Source organism: Phyllopteryx taeniolatus, chromosome 7 (assembly GCF_024500385.1).
Source record: "Phyllopteryx taeniolatus isolate TA_2022b chromosome 7, UOR_Ptae_1.2, whole genome shotgun sequence".
NCBI lineage: Eukaryota > Metazoa > Chordata > Actinopteri > Syngnathiformes > Syngnathidae > Phyllopteryx > Phyllopteryx taeniolatus.
Window position 1 is genome coordinate 15,979,834 of NC_084508.1, and position 17,624 is coordinate 15,997,457.

At 38.9% G+C, this 17,624-nt stretch overlaps 2 protein-coding genes across 2 annotated transcripts in view; one reads left to right on the forward strand and one right to left on the reverse strand.

Moving 5' to 3' along the window:
* pde4ba (phosphodiesterase 4B, cAMP-specific a) overlaps positions 1-12,536 on the reverse strand; it is a 140,496-nt gene extending 127,960 nt beyond the window's left edge. Inside the window, exon 1 of the mRNA XM_061778640.1 lies at positions 12,224-12,536. The gene's annotated coding sequence lies outside the window, so the exon portion shown is untranslated. The remainder of the gene's footprint in view (positions 1-12,223) is intronic.
* On the forward strand, positions 2,584-3,012 carry LOC133480906 (uncharacterized). The gene has a single exon (XM_061779625.1). The coding sequence runs from the start codon at positions 2,584-2,586 to the stop codon at positions 3,010-3,012; it is 429 nt and encodes a 142-aa protein (XP_061635609.1).
* Positions 12,537-17,624: the final 5,088 nt, after the last annotated feature.

Here is a 17,624-nt window from a genome sequence, read left to right on the forward strand (position 1 = left end):
GCCTCGCCTCTGTGGAGTTTGCATGTTCTCCCCTTGTCTGCGTGGGTTTTCTCCGGGTACTCCGGTTTCCTCCCACTTCCCAAAAAACATGCATGGTAGGTTAATTGAAGACTCTAAATTGCCTGTAGGTGTGGATGGTTGATATGTGCCCTGTGATATGCTGATGACCAGTTCAGGATGTACCCCACCTCTCACCCAGAGTCAGCTGGGATAGGCTCCAGCACACCCGCATCCCTAGTGAGGATAAGCGGTGTGGAAAATGGATGGATGGATGTAATGACAGTTCTTAGGAGAAAGTCATTTTTTCAATTTGCCGTACAGGTGGTCGTTGAATTTCAGCAGTGGGGTGTCATCACCCTTGTAAAAGAGACCTCGGTCTCAATGGTTTTCATTTTCTGGTTAAGGTTTTGATTGATTGATTGATTGATTGATTATATGGGTCGAGTCATTTTAGCTGTTTCATTTCCTGCATTTATTTATTTGTTTGTGTGTGAGGAGCATGATTTTAGACCTGCGCCATTTATAAAGTGCCATGAGATAACTTCTGTTGTTCTGGTGTGTTGTAGAAATAACTTCTCGTTAGGATTATTGCTACTCTCTCCTGTTTGGTCTCCCCCACAAGTCAATACAAAAACAACAGCTTCTCCAGAACTCCGCCCTCTGTATTATCACAAGGAGCCCCTCCACTCACCACATTACTGCAGCCACGCAACAACTCCACTGGCTCCCTGTAAAATACCGCAATATAAAATCACTAGAGTCGTGGGCGTGCTGCAGCATATCCCAGCTGACTCTGGGCGAGAAGCGGGGTACACCCTGAACTGGTCGCCAGCCAATCACAGGGCACATAAAAACAAACAACCATTCGCACTCACATTCACACCTACGGGCAACTCAGATTCTTCAATTAACCTACCATGCATGTTTTTGGAATGTGGGAGAAAACCCACTCGGGCACTGGGAGAACATGCAAACTCCACACAGACAAGGCCGGATTTGAACCCGGCTCCTCAGAACTGTGAGAGGCAGATGTGCTAACCAGTTGTCCACCGTGGCGCCACCATATGACAATAATAGCTAAATTAGCTATATTAGTTAGCGGGATGTGATTTAGACATGCCCTCCATTTGCGGGATGTGATTTGGACAGAGAGACCTGTGAGGAAGGCAACATGGCAAAATCTATCAGGCATCCTGTCACATGTCAGCTCCAGTCTGTGGTGCATTTCAAGGTCACATGCATCATTAGAGACTAAGTTGTGAATCAGTTTAATGGAGTGAAGATAACAAGCTCAGCCTACGCATCCTTTTGACTGACTGGCTCACTGGGACACCTGGCAGATTGTAGAGGTTGTGATGAGGATTGTTGAGGTTGTCGACTCGTCTGTGACTTTAAAGCCGAGTGGGTTTTCTCCCAAATTCCAAAAACATGCATGGTAGGTTAATTGAAGAATCTAAGTTGCCTGTAGGTGTGAATGTGAGTGCGAATGGTTGTTTGTTTTTATGTGCCCTGTGATTGGTTGGCGACCAGTTCAGGGTGTACCCCGCTTCTCGCCCAGAGTCAGCTGGGATACGCTGCAGCACGCCCACGACTCTAGTGATTTTATATTGCCTTAATGAAATTGACAGAAGTTGGAACAGCTTTCAACTCAATTCAAGTCAACTGTATTTATAGAGCACTTTAAAACAAGCACAGCAGCACACAAAGTGCTGTACATAAGGCAACCCTCAACCAATAGCATCTCCAAGCCTCCCACATTGTAAATGAGGAGAATGAACAAGGTCAAAACAGTATATGCATGTATTAATTTTTTTTCAGCAGTGTTTTTCGCATGTCTCCCAGTCTATACTGAGCCAATAAGGGGGAATAACTATCTTACATAAAGCGTGACCATGTACTTTTTTTTCACACATTTATGTATTTAACTTGCCTCTGACCTACATGGTAAAGAAACAACAGAAGTTTACCTTAATATATTTTTACAGCTGTTAACCTGAATGAACTTTACTTTACATCTGTAGGGAGTTCATTTTCTTCTCACCAAGGGAGGGTCTTCAAATGCGCAAAAGCGTTTTCTCTATCAAACAGCAGCGTCCCTTGTCATACAATTCACATTTAACCCATTGTCGTATGTCTCAATCAAAGGAGATCATAAAATGAGTTTTCTATTGTCTAACCACTATTATGTCCTTGTAGAGACAACTTTTTTTTAAAAAACTTGATTAGTCCAGCAATCCTTTTCCTATTCACCTGATCGAAACCACAATTGACATTCAGATTAAAGACAGCACTCTTTTTAAGCATGCACTTGAGAGAAGAATCATTAAATCTGTGGAGGGAGAATGGTTTAAAAGGGGATATTTTTAAATTACTTCTATTCAAATAGTTGGGTTTCACGAGTGCCTGTCCATGCACACTCCCCTCAGCCATTTTGAGTATCTGGTCTCACCAACGCCCCTGCAGTTTTCCAGTGCCTTATGAATGATCTCTTCCAATACATGCTCAACCGCTTCCTTTTTTATTTACCTAGATGACATTCTTGTTTTTTCCCGTTCTTTTGAGGAGCACCATCAGCGCGTGAGGATGGTTCTGCAGAGGCTCCTGGAGAACAAGCTGTATGTCAGTCTGGATAAATGTAAGTTCCATGTCCCCTCTGTGAGCATCCTGGGCTACATCATTGCCAAAGGTCAAGTCAGGCCTGACCCAATTAAGATCGAGGCAGTCATCAATTGGCCAACCCCTAGCAACAGTTCCTGGGCTTGGCCAATTTTTAACCGCCGTTTTATTCATGACTGCAGTAAGGTAGAGCTCCTACTTACCTACACCAAATCCCCTTTCTGTTGGACCCAGGATGGCGACAGGACTTTCACCAAGCTTAAGTCGCTCTTCATGAGTGCTCCCATCCTGAAGCACCCTGATCCTTCCCTCCGATTTCCTGCCTCGCCCAGCAACTCACCCACTTGCTGCTCGCCCTGTGATACTCTTGGACTCTGTTCACATGACCTGTTATGATAAATTAAACAAAACATCCACTCTAACCATAAGTCTCCTCTCCGCTTTCGGGTTAACATCTACAGCAATAAAGACAGCCGTTAAAATTACAATCTCGAAACTCTTAAGACCATTTCATGAAACAGTCTTACAGTTCAGCACAATACAAGGCTAACTTGGAAAACGTAATATCTTTTCCAAAACAGTTCACTCATGAGTCAAACCGAAATTCCTCTCACATCTAAATGGCCAGTGTCCCCAAAATACATCGCATAACAGTTTTTCTCCCAAAGCCTAACCCTCTTGTTATGGTTCGTTTCTTAAAACAGAAGTTAATTTACCATTGCACCATTACCAGTTCAACACAATACCACGTGTCACTTGAAAAGCTCATATCTCTCCCAACACAGATGGCCAATGTGTCAAAACTAAATTATTTTCTCATCTAGCTTGTCAGTTCACCCAAAATGCATCGTTCCTTTGGCACTGTATAAACACTGCAAGTCAAAATGTTTCGAGGTTTTGCCATTATGGCAGAGGACCATAGAAACACACACACACACCAGTGACATTTGACAAAGCAAAGCCTAGCACATTTGTCACTCCTTAAACATGCCCACATGAAGATAAGCACTTCTGCATGCCATTTTAACGCACAGCCTCCATACTTTGCGAAGGATTATGTGCACGTGATCAACCTACACTTGAAACAATCATCAGACTGTGTTGCTCCTTAATCCATGACATTTACATTGGGCCAGAAGGCTCTATTTCCAAACACATTGCTTCTTAACAAGAGTTGCACATTTGGCTGTGAAGATACATTAAATAGTCGAGCAAAATTTTCTAGACTATTTAATGTATCTTCACAGCCAAATCAATAGGTACACAATTCAATAAAAACAATACATGAAGTTAATGAAGCTGAAAAATAAAAACATTAATCCCGCTGAATTTATAAATGATTCAGTAATGATCAATTTTGATTGAAATTGCGAGGGCGGATTTAATTGAATATCCATCCATCCATTTTCATTTTGCTTATCCAGGTCCGGTATGCCCAGCGTATGCTCAGTGTATCAGCTCTACTTTGAGCCGCGCTTGTCTAAGGGTATCTCGTGTCAGTCGCTTGTATCAACGACCTTGTCCCATCAGTCACTACCAAAAGCTTATGACTGTCGGTGAGGGTAGAAGGTAGACGGTGTATCTTCAATAAATGCATTGACAAAGCTTTGACTGACACTGCACCATTGTTTGCTTATGTCACAAATTCACAACCCATCATCTGTGAGTATACTTGTGTGTAAAATCCAGCAGACTACATGGTATGATCTTACATGCTGAAATATGGCTTTAGGATGGAGTGTTACATTCAATTGAGTCCCAAATAGTGGCCCTAATGTGTGAACAACCTTGTAATCCATGTGATTATAGAACTGTATGTTCACAGTGTTGGAACTAGGATGACTAAAGGTGAACAGTAAATTATGTCTGGAGCAGTCATTTAATTTAACATGTTTGTAGTCGTTGGCAGTAACAGCATACAACAGTAATCTAATTGAATATTGATTTCCCAGGTACTGTATTACATCAGGTTGTATGGGAATGGGAATGTTCCTGTTTACAGTTTTTCTCGGTTGCTTTGGCTCAATGATTGAAACTCGGGTCCACTTGATCTTTATCATCACATTCAGACCACAGCAGTGTTCTTCTACTCCAAAAATGTGAACACATTTCCATTGTTTTAACACTTTTCCCAGATCTTTTACATGACATTTAACACAGTTCCCACGCCAACACGGCAATTGCATTGGATTCACTTTGCTAAACAAAAGAAAAATGTTCCCTCTCAGCCAGTTGGACTTACTTTGCGTAACGATGATTCGTCATAGCAGCCAAGTGAGGCTCAGACCCAATCATGGAAAAAGGAGCCGAGAGACAACTTTTGAGAGGAAGAGACCATGGCAGAAGGGCTGGTGAAAGAGGAGTGAGAATGTGTTGTGGAGCAAGAGGTGTAGCAAGACAACCCAGTCCATGGCTTTCTGACAAAATTAGTGTGAAAATTGCTGACCATGTCATCAATCATGGGATGACATTGGGGTAGGCTGCCAATATCACTATGTGTTCTGGAATCTCCATTGTTGAGGTTCCCTACCACATCCCTACCATAGGTCCCTAAAACATAGAACACCACATCGCTTTCCTCGATCATGGCTGCAACGGCTAATTTCACCTGGAGAGAGGATACCATTGAGGCCTTGCGTGACTTCTTATGTCATCATTTGTGTTCAGTGGATTGAAACTACAGTCATAAATAAAAAATGGAAATTAATTACTGAAACTGGATCATGACTAATGAGTTGACCGAATGTCCTAATAGGCCTGTCACGATACCAGATTTTTTAGGCCGATATATTTTCCCAAAACCTATTCCTATAAAATCATATTATAGTTGTTTTTTATGCCACTGATATAATGGTATTAGAGCATAATCATTCAATTACAATTAACTTTTTAATTCTAAAGAATATTGAACATTGGCATTTAAATGTAGAACAATAAATAAAATATCTTAGACCAATAAAAAACTATATATATATATATATATATATATATATATATATATATATAAATAAAACAGACTCAGGCTTGGTTCAAAAGATTTGCATTTAAACAAATATTAAACATTTGCCACAGAGGTACAGAAAGTCATTAACTCACGGAGGAGGCCAATAAATGTCTTGTTAATTTGACACACCACAGAATTTTTTTTTAAAAAGCCTGCCAAATTTGAATGAATAAAAAAAAATACATTTCTTTAAAACACCAATGTATATAATAAATAGTTACCGTAATTTCTCGTGTATAATGTGCACCCATGTATAATACGCACCCCCAATGTTGACGTCAAAATTCTGGAAAACCCTTCTACCCATGTATAATGCATTTTTACAATGCATGATTTTGCTTCTACCCATACGATTAAAACAAAGTATTAACTGTATTTTGTTCATTTTTTTCAAATAATTATTCTGAAGTTAAGGACTTTATTTGAACACGAAATACTTTATTTTTATTTACTTGCTCTTATTTTGCAATTCACAGCCCTACTTTTATTTTGCTCATATGTTTGATTACCCAAGCAGAATTTGTAAGATGGGTACAATTCTTTAAAGAAAACATGAAGGCCCAGGCGAAACACATTTAGTTTTATTTTAATGGGTTTCAAATTAAATTGTCAAGCATTTCAGAAAACCATTATCATCAAACAAAACAACGATAAAGAAATTAATGATGGTTGTTGTTCAGTCATCAGTCGTATTTTAAAAAAACACAAATTCATGTCACTCTATTTCACAAATTCTGCCAGGGTACGTAAACTTATGAGCACAACTGTACATATTATGCAGTCATACGTAGCCCTGTCATATTGGAGTGAAAGTGTAGGCTACACCTTTTTCATAGCCTCTAGGTGGCGCTGGCATATTGGAATGAAATTGTACACGTTTCTCATAACCTCTAGGTGGCGGTGGCATATTGAAATGAACATGTGCCGCTTTTTGATAACCTATAGATGGCGGCATACATTTATAAAATGGGAAAGTCTTTTTCATTTTCCCCTATACCTATGTATAATGCGCACCACAGATTTTTGACATTTTTGACAAAAGGATAACTTTCCCTCAAATGTCTCTGTTGTGTGGATCTATGCAGGGCACATGGAGCAAGGCTGAGGAGTATTGGATGGAGCCAACGCCAGTCCACCGGCAGTCCACCAGACCACCTTAGGCTAATACATACTAGCCTAGCCGCCAATTCGCAGTGGAACTCTCCAACTCACAGTTGGCTCGCGTCATCACATCAACGAGAATTTATCAACTCAGGAAAAAAACATTGTTTTTTTTCATTTTCCAGTTTCCATTTTATTTCTCGAATGATAAGTCGATATAACCGCGGCATGGTGGAAGACTGGTTAGAGCGTCAGCCTCACAGTTCTAAGGACCCGGGTTCAATCCCCGGCCCCACCTGTGTGGAGTTTGCATGTTCTCCCTGTGCCTGCGTGGGTTATCTCCGGGTACTCCGGTTTTCTCCCACATCCCCAAAACATGCATGAATTGGAGACTCTAAATTGCCCGTAGGCATGACTGTGAGTGCGAATGGTTGCTTGTTCCTATGTGCCCTGCGATTGGCTGGCAACCAGTACAGGGTGTACCGATGACAGCTGGGATAGGCTCCAGCACGCTCGCGACCCTAGTGAGGAGAAGCGGCTCAGAAAATGGATGGATGGATGGATAAGTCGATATAGTAATTATCGTGACAGGCTTAATCTTAAATAAATGTGAAAATGATACTTCTCATCACTTTCACCCTGGTTAAAGTAAGCCATTTTAAACAAAGAAGCATTTTGGCAACGTCTTTTTGGCGGTCAGTGTGCCCTATTTCTGGTGTTGTGACAAAATCTGCGACCCCCCCCCAAAAAAGGCTGCCAAGATGTAACCAGGAGACTGTAGATCGTTTTCAAGTAATCAAATTGGAATTTTCTTTTGTTGGACAATGATATATTTATTTTGGAATAGTAAAAGGAGTAACGATTCGATTGTGGTTCGCTAGTCATTAGTTATTATCTAAGCAATTGGGGATTTAGACAGCGAGTCCGATATCTAGTTCAAGATTAAGAAAGTTATGAAAGTTTTGGGGCCATATCTCGCAAATTAAAACCTCGCCAATCTTGTTTTGACATGCCAAAGAAATGTCCTTTTATAGGGAAATAGGGGCGCAGTTTATGCAGATTGCAAAAGACAGCTGAAAAAAAACTACTCTCCAACAACTTTAATGTTATTAATATTAATCTAAAAAACAAAAAACACTTCAAATAAAACTATATCCTAATAGGATTGTGTAAATTCAGAAGGAATCTCTCAGCATAGACTTTAAAATCATCAAAATCAAAAACTGTGAACGTTAACTAAAAATTAAAAGAAAATAATGTGACATTCTCATACACACACGCATGCAAGCACACACACACACACACACACAAATAAAATACATGCAATTTAGAAGGAACATCTAGATTATTTTACAATAGATCAGATTCTGCATGCGTGCTGCAATTATATATTACAAAATATATCATATTTCAATATACTCTATATAATGAAATGTGACACACAGATCAAATTAATTCCAGCTATAAAACAAAAAAACAGAAGTCATCCATTTACCATAAAATGTGCCCTGACTATCAGTGATACAATTAAGTTCCCTGGTGACCACTCAGTCTGGAGTTATCGCCACAATTTTGTCAAAAATGAATGCATGTGCACACATCTGTCTCTGCATTAAATGTCAATTCCACTTAGCCTGCAGAGCTTTAAGCATGACCAAGCAATCGTTCAATCAATCAGAGAAGTGAAAGGCCACTTAAAAGGCCCAGTGATGATCATGCAGTGCAGGCTGGATGAATACAGAATGAATGTAGACATGTTGCATCTGTGGTAACACATAAACTTATTCGGTGTCATCAAAGTGGTCACCTCATTCAGTCATTGTTGAATAAAAACATAACTATTTGCAATAAAAAACAATATAAATAATTAAAAAGACTTGAAAGTTGACTATCTCGGAGTAGCTACTTAAAACATATTTGATACATTAAAATTTTCATTTTCAGTTGTCAAGGTCTTATCAGTTAATTAACTTTTTGTGGGAGCGACTCCTCAGTGTATGATGGATTTCCATTCTTAATGCGGCGACAAGTAAGTCGGACCGCACCATACTTGATCGTTAACCAACGCAAATGCAGTAAATGCTGTAGTACAGTCATTTATAATTACATTTACAATATTTGTGATCACCAATAAAGGATGCCCTTAAAGCAGAATGTGCAGTAACCGATAGAAGGTAGTATAAAACAGCTGTTTCTATTAACTAATGCATTCTGATTAGGGTTGGGCATCGTTTGAATTTGAGTGATTCCGGTCCCGATTCCTCATTTCGATTCTGGTTCAAAACGATTCTCGATTCCGATTCTTTTAGAGGGCTGGGTCAAAAACGTTTGCACGGTTTAAATAAACGGTGTCCAAATTACGAACATCCATTTTCTTAGTAATATCTTTGTACTCTTTTCTGGTAAGAGGTTTGAATTGTTTTCATATAAATTAACTTTATTGTAGGTGAAGTGTTTATGCTCACCATCTTCATCTGTATCCTGTGAAAGAGTTTTTTCTAAGGCAGGGGAACTGGTGTCTAAGAGGAGAAATCGTATTGGAGCAAAGACACTTCAAAATCTTTTGTTCCTCAATAAAAAATGGATAAAAGAATCAATTTTTAGTATTTTATTTCATATGATTGAACAATTAACAAAATTCCATACATAAGTTAAAAATTGTAACTGAATTTTATTACAAACAAATTTGCTATATTTTACATACCAGCTCATTTTAGCATTTACACAAACAAGGTTTTAAGCAAATTTTAAACTCTTCTCAAACAACTCAGTAAACAAATTGAGCAAATGAAATTATACAATGATGAGATCATATTTTAAGTAAAGGACTAGCGATTAAATTATTTCACAGGCTGATGTTGGGTTTGCAGTATGTAAGCGTTTCCATCTTATTTCCATTTTGTTTACCTGCAATGATTTTAGAACTACTGCAGGGGTCACTATTGAGTGACCAACACAGTGTCAATACAGTGCCGACACAGTTTGTATAGTGTGTCAATACACTCCTTGAGGTATCATCATCCCATCACTCGATACAATAGTGTTGCATTCCTACTATTTACAGTACTTTACTGGCATACTTTACTGGCAACACAGTTGCCAGTAAGTTACTTAACTTGAATTCCAGCAATTTACCAAAAACAGTGGCAATGTAAACAGGAGCTCTTTGACTTGTAGAAGAAGTACACCAGCTAACAATTCTCTTAGCTTCATTTAGCATACAGCAGAACTGACCGGGATTTCACTCTATTACACAAGCCACAGTCAGGGTTTAATTGGGGGGGGGGGGGGGGGGGGGGGGGGGAGTGCAACATCCATGTAACGCAAGAGTTAAATAAGACACGCATTCAACGAAGTACAGGTAACAAACACATTATACATGTTACGTTAATCCTGATCGTTCATGAACATTAAGGATTAAGGTCTTTATTAAGGCAACAGTTCATTTTAGCAATGCATTCTAGGAGCACACGGATTCACATTTGGGGGGGGGGGGGGGGGGGGGGGGGGGGAAGTGCAACATCCATGTAACGCAAGAGTTAAATAAGACACGCATTCAACGAAGTACAGGTAACAAACACATTATACATGTTACGTTAATCCTGATCGTTCATGAACATTAAGGATTAAGGTCTTTATTAAGGCAACAGTTCATTTTAGCAATGCATTCTAGGAGCACACGGATTCACATTTGTCCTGCATCTAAAATACAGTAACTCTCCATGTGACGTAAAAGAAAATCCCATGATGCAGTGGAAACTGTAATGAATTACTGTAAAATCACTCTAAAGTATCTTACTGTAAGGTATGTGGCAAATAACTAGAATTTACAGGAATGTCTAACAGTGCAGAAATTCAAATATTCTGGGAAGATTTGCCCATCCAAAAAACTAATGGAAAAAAAACAATTAACTAATCATTAATTTCCCCCATAGCGGATCAAAGTAATTTTGTCAAATTGCCATTCCTAGTTTCTAAAAATATGTACTGCATCTTATGCGTTTACCTTTCTGTTTGTTCATGCCAGCAGGACATGATACAATGTAGCAAACTGGCTGATTGCATGCTGAGTGAGAATTTAACTTGAGAAAGTAAGCCAATGATTGCTCAGGACATTTAATCAGGGCACATAGTCTACAGTCTAGCTGATCTAAACACATAAACTTCTGAGAGAAGAGAAGAATGTGTGAGCATCATTTAGGCACTGATGTCACATTCCTCTAGTCCATCTTGCCAGCCTAAAAGAGGTAATTACTTTTATGCTGCGTGACAATATTTACTGGTTTCGCTGTTCACAGCTTCAGTTGATTCAAACAGAGCGACGATGGACTGCGAGGGAAGGAACGGTGGTAGGTGAAGAACAAATGTACACAGAGAATAAGATGGATGGACAAAGACTGAAGTAGGAAACATACTGGGTTTTTTATGAGTGCATAAGTGTTGATTTTATAATTCACACTGAGAGTAAAGTCAGAAATATTTACTGGTGCCAGTAAGTTACTATAAACTTGAACTAGAGTAACCTACTGACAACAAGTTACTGTAAACTTGAACGAGACTAACTTACTGACAACAGTGTCGAATCAAGTTGTATTCATTGTGGTGCTGATAAGCTACACAAGGTAAACAGGAGTTCTTTTGGCTTGCAGAAGAAGCAAACCAGAGAATGCTTACCTTACTACACAACAGAACTGACCGGGATGCCACAATCAGGGTTTCATGAAAATAAAGTCCAACATACATGTAACGCGAGAGTTAAATAAGACACATTCAACGAACTACGGGTAATAAACACACACGATCAATATTGTGTTAATCCTTTTTGTTCATGAACATGATGTGGCAGGCCGGATCTGGCCCCCAAGCCTGGAGTTTGACACCTTGTCTTCATGCCAAATCACATTCAAAATCATTCTGAATTTATATTCTATATTACATCCCATACTGTTATTAATAGGAGTACATTTAGTTTTCTAAGATACGCCATACCTGTTTTACTTTGTTCGGGGTGAAAAGGCCCAAGTGTGTCCCCAAGCTAAATCAAGTTCATTAGTCAAAAAAAAAACAAAAAAAAAAAGCAGTAGTACATTCGTGCTTGGCGGCCTTATGACAAGCCATTGTGCCCCTGAAACATGGCTGAACAAGAATTTCCTTTTTGTACAAATATAAATTGTAATAAAATGTTGAAGCATAGCATAATATGTACTGTAAATCATAGTCGGCATCAACGAATATAAAAGGCTTATAGTGACAGAGCACCGTTTGGCAGTAAACGATTATATAGTGAGTCTGTAGCAGCGGCAGCGCTGCAGGTCAATTGTCGGCGCACACACACGCACACACACACACACAAAACACAAATACCGCGCAAGTCCCTCTTCAAATGGATTTCTGTTCCAATTTTCGCAGTCGCTTGCGTTCTGAAAGGTTGAACGATTCACTGAGCAAAAGTGCACGCAGTTTGATCAGCGGAAAGGGTCAAGAGACTCTCGCTTATCCTACCTCGGTTGAGCCTCCTCCACACGTGCGGACAAAGGGAATCCCGGAGCCTCTGACGCGTTGTTTTCACACGACGAGGAGCATCTTCGTATTTTTAACACACCATACGTGTCCTTTAGCCTTGCTATTTGCTAGGATTCTGCCTTCGTCTGCTGGGAGAACTCAGTCTTGGTACTTATCAGCTTCCTCCCTCAGCGGGCTTCGTTGCCACTTACTTTGACACCAATAGTCCATAAAACAGCGCAAGAGACGAATTGCGGTCTCTTTCTCGTCCAAAGTTGTCCTGTGCGAGCACGGAGCTCCATCGGTGTGAGTTCGTGGGTCGGTGTTCCCCTCGGTGCTGTATTGCCCACCTCCTCTCTCTCCCCTCTCCTCCTCCGCTGCGTGGACCAATTGAGAGGCTTCAAGAGGGAAGAGAGAACCACAGCTTGGTGGGACTATATGTTGTAGTTAAAAATAAATGCTTTAGAATGCAGAAATAAGCAAAAACAACATTTATTATGAAAGAAAAAATAGATGGGTGGGTAGAGTAGCCAAATATTGTACTCAAGTAAGAGTACTGTTACTTTAGAATAATATGACAAGAAAAAGGAAAAAGTACTCATCCAAACATTGACTTCATAAGTACTCAATGCAAAAAAATACTCAAGTAAAGAGTAACTTGTGAGTAACTTCAGAGTATTATTATTATTATTATTTTTGTTTAAATCAGAGCATGAACATCAAATAAAATAATAATATATGCACCTGCCACCATTTCAATTTTTAACTGCCCAAAAACCAACAACACATACATTGGGCCCTACAGAAACATTACGTGCTTTATTCGCTTACATTACTTCATGAACAATCTGTTTGCTGAACAGACTTCTTGATTATGTGTGCGTGTGCGACACCATAGGGACAGTGCTAATTTTGCCATATCCACTGCCAAAACAACAATAGAAACATCGGCAACTTACCGCAAGGTGTTTTCTCAAGTTAGAAGTGAACTGAAATATCCAAGTTTGGGCAGTCACAGTTTAAGAGCTGCATGACAAAGCTGTTGCTGTTTTTTTGGAGTCTGTAAAATAAACAGTCGCGCGGCTGTTTTCTTCCCCCAAAATGAGTCCTTTTGATTGGCTCGCGAAGGTGTGCGGTCATGTGACTGCATTGTGTCGTCTGATTGGTGAATTGGAGTCAAATGACATTAGTGATCCCGTTTGATTGGCGCAACGGGGCCCTATGCGGAAGTCAAAGATGGAATCTAAAAATAGACTCGCACACGCAAGAATGACTAAATAAAAGTAGCGAACGGCATGTCGATTATTGTAACGGAGTAAAAGTATCGATCCTTCTTCACATAAATACGCAAGTAAAAGTAAAAAGCATGGTGCATTTAAAGTACTCTGACAAGTACAGTTTATGGAAAATGTTACTCGAGTAAATGTAACGGAGTAAATGTAGCCGTTACTAGCCACCTCTGTAAACATGATAACCAGTGGCGGCTGGTGGAATAAGAACAAGCAAACGCCACACAGAAGGCCAGAGCCTGGATTCGGACCCACAACCTCTGAATTCAGAGGCGGATGTGCTAACCACTCGGTCACCGTGCCAGGTTGACAATCGTAAATATGTTCAATATTTACAATAGCAAATACTAATAGTGGTTAATACCAGGCACGAGCACAAATAGCCACAAGGTGGTGCTCAGGCACTTGTCCTTTTGCCCTCAATTAAAAGTGCCCTTTTTGCTGCAGCCCATTTTTCCCCTTCATTCGTCAATATTGAAAAAAATAATGAACTCTCTCTGTCATCAAGTTGAACTACAGTGTTTTGAGACGTGAGTTCTTGGGAGAAATGTACATTATGCTCTCACCTTGCCCCCAGCCCCCCTTCTCCTTTCAAAAACCATTTCCTTTGAACAGGTGTGTGTTGACTTTTTATATCCACTGTAACGCCCCTTCACCTCCTTCTTCAATAAATGTATTATTGTCTGCATTGATTATGTTAACAGAAACAAATACATAAGTTAAATACATACTACTGTTGTTGTTGTTGTTTTTTTTCTAAACTTTCTAAACTCTTTTTCTTTTGTTTTTATTTTACAATATATATGTGTTTTGTTTTGTTTTTAATGTCGTTATTGCGATGATTAACACAAAGCAGGTCACACTGACCCATGAGACAAACCTACTCGGAGGCTTATACTGTAAATGATGGAAAAGCAAGTGAAATGTTTGTCGTCACGGATCTTTGAATTTTATTTTAAGCTGTGGCTTTATCAAGAAAGAGTTATTGTTGGCTGGAGTGAAAACGTTCAATTTTAAGTACAGCTACAGCATTTCAAGTATTATCTTTTTTGTAAATATACGATTTTGTATTATTGTCTTGTTAAAGGCCATCGAAGTAGTTATGATACATTAAATGTCATAAAATGACAGGATGGCGTCACTGCTGCCTTATCAAAACGTTTTATTCCATTCAGTAATAAGAATACAATCCCTCTGAAATTGCACGTTATTGAAATGTCCAAAGAATACATAAATGGAAGTATTATAATGATGTTTAATCACAGCCTATTATATATCACAATAGACGTAAACAGAACAGTTGCAATGATCATTGGCACATCTGTTGAAAGAATATGTGGTGATGATACAATTGGATGCAACGGTGCAATATTTATATAATTTCTGGTGGTGTTTTATTTTCAATGAAAGAACAACATATCCGCCCTTTTACTGGAGGCTATATTACATGTACTACACAAGAAAAATGTTTTCACTTAGTGGCACTTGGTGGCCTAATTAATCAATAAACATACATTTTTGGTAATTTCCCATCACTGGGATGAACACACACGGGGGGAAGGTTTCTCTCTCACGCCCCGAGTCATAGCATGCTATGTACTTCAGAAGCAACTATCAACTCAATAACTCGGACAGTTTGCATGATTTACAAGTTAAATCTGCCTCCTTCAACTGTACATAACTTAGTACATTCCCATGTTGCAGAAATTCTCTACTGGGCTGCATAAATCAACAAAGTGAAGAATAATTTGGAAAAAGAGCTAAAACCTTCTCTCTACATTATACTCATGAATGTCTCTTGTCATTGTCACAACATCTCCCACAGTATATTTTGGATATATTGCACATGAGCATAGATCATATTACACTTGAGACTATGTGAGTCCCGGGACGCACGTCATGGAAACAATGAGTCCTAGCCTTGGAACAATGAGTCCCTGCAACTTATCATCATGGAATACAGACACAGTAATCCTCCGCTACATCGCAGTTCTTGCTTCACAGTCCCGCTATATTGCAGATTTTTATTACAGTTGTTACTCTCTAATCTTTTATACTGTTTGTACAATATTTTTGTGTTATCCATTGGTCTTGCTCTCTCTCAAAATATTGTGTTTAGGCCTGCCACAATAGCACATTTTTTAGAACAATATAGTTTCCCAAAAACTTTCAAGATAAACGATAGTATCATTTATGTTTTTTTTTTTTTTTATGCCACTGAAATAATGATATTAGAGCATAATAAAGAATTGCACACATCTTACAAATGCTGCCCTGGTAATCAAACATATGAGCACAGCTGCGTAATGTTCTCTCACTTACTAAATAAAAGTAGGGCTGCATTTCACAATAAAAGCAAGGAAATAAAAAGAGAAAGTTGTAGTGTTCAAATAAAGTGCTGAATTTAAGAACAATAGTTTGCATCTACGGAGCCAAAGCCATCCCGCCAGTGGCTCACTGCCGGCTGTTACCACAACAATGAAAATGTATCAAGTCCGGGGAAAAAAAAGTCTCGTGTCATTTGTATTTATGAAACGATAACCTGCCCTATTGTTCTTCTAATTGGCTAGCACCAAGACAGGGCGCGTACGTTTAGTAGATAATGATTTGCTGAAGCACTTCAGCAACACACACACGGCTCAAAATAATTGTTTTTCTTTGAGGAGCCGTTTTGCTAATCATTTCTTCATTTGAGGAGCAACTTTTTCATTTTGAGGAGCAATTTTGTTGTAGCTTAATCACACAGGGACCCAAAGCAAAGATTTTATGAAACAATACAAATATGACAATGGGGTAGTTGAATGTAGGGCTGCAGCTAAAGAATATTTTAGGACTAGACTATCGTACTGAAAATTCTATCAAACAATTGATTATTTGGATAAAATATATGCTTGGTTAAAGAGCAATTTTGAATAAAAAAAAGAGAAAATAAGACATTTCACTTAATAACGTATGACTAAGTGGTTTCCTTTTTTTTTTTATAACCAACAGTTTTTATTTCTTGAATTCACATTGTGCATAAAAGTATGCAGCATTATTTTTTTTAACGCATTAAGAGCCTTTGTGCATCTTCATTTAAACAGCTAGCATTTAAGCATTTTGTGACATATTAATACATTCGGTTCATGGTTGTGCATTTATGAGCTTAGGCTAGCTGACTAGGAATAAGACAACTACTCTTTGTACTACTACGAGTTTTGGAAGTGTTCAATATGTTCAAACTAAAATGAAGAAACATTGAGAGAGAAAAATATTTCCTTGATCTCCCTTCATCAACCGCTGTCTTCCTGCTCCTCAATTGAACGCTTCACTTCCTCGTCCACGCATCGGTAATGTAAGCGCATTGTGTCACATAGGCCACTTCCGTCTTCCCTTTTTGCAAGTGTCTACGCGGTAAACCTGATTTGCAGTTTTGCTTTTCAATGTGTTTTGTGTTGCGCCAAATGCGAATTTTGACCTGCAAACTGCGATGTGAGACCGCTTCATTTGAGTCTTTCACAATGTTGTGCGTCAGTGGACGCAGATTCACCATGCTTTTGGAGTCCCTGATCATTTTTGTGCGTCTAGGACGTGGGACGCACATAAAATGATTCCTGTATGAGCGGTGTTTAGTTTTACTGGTCTTTATTAACTGGAGGAATTGTAGGGAAGCTTTTCATGAATTGTAGGGAAGCTTTCCCATTCAAGATGATGTTGACTCCTTTATATAAAAAAAAAAAAAAAAAAAAAAAGAAACTGACTCTTTCATGGAGAAATAAAGGTTTCATTACATTACATTAGAACATTTCTATATACAGTGGTGGTGAAAAAAATATTGCAATGTTTTGTGTTAGAAAGGTTGTAGTTAAAGACACTGTGGAATTAGGTAGGCGGTATTAATTTTACACTATAGTATGTTTATTATTGTGGTTCTCGTCAGCAATAGTGTAAAACTGCCCTGCATCATACAGTGGAGTTGTATGTTTGTTGCCGTATTCATAAAATATAGAGTATTTTTATATATTCAAGAATCATATTCTTCATTTGGTAAATGCACTACATTTGCAGTCATATTTATGACCGTCACGCTTGACTTCTACCAATTGTCATATTTTTTATCCCCATTTTTTTTG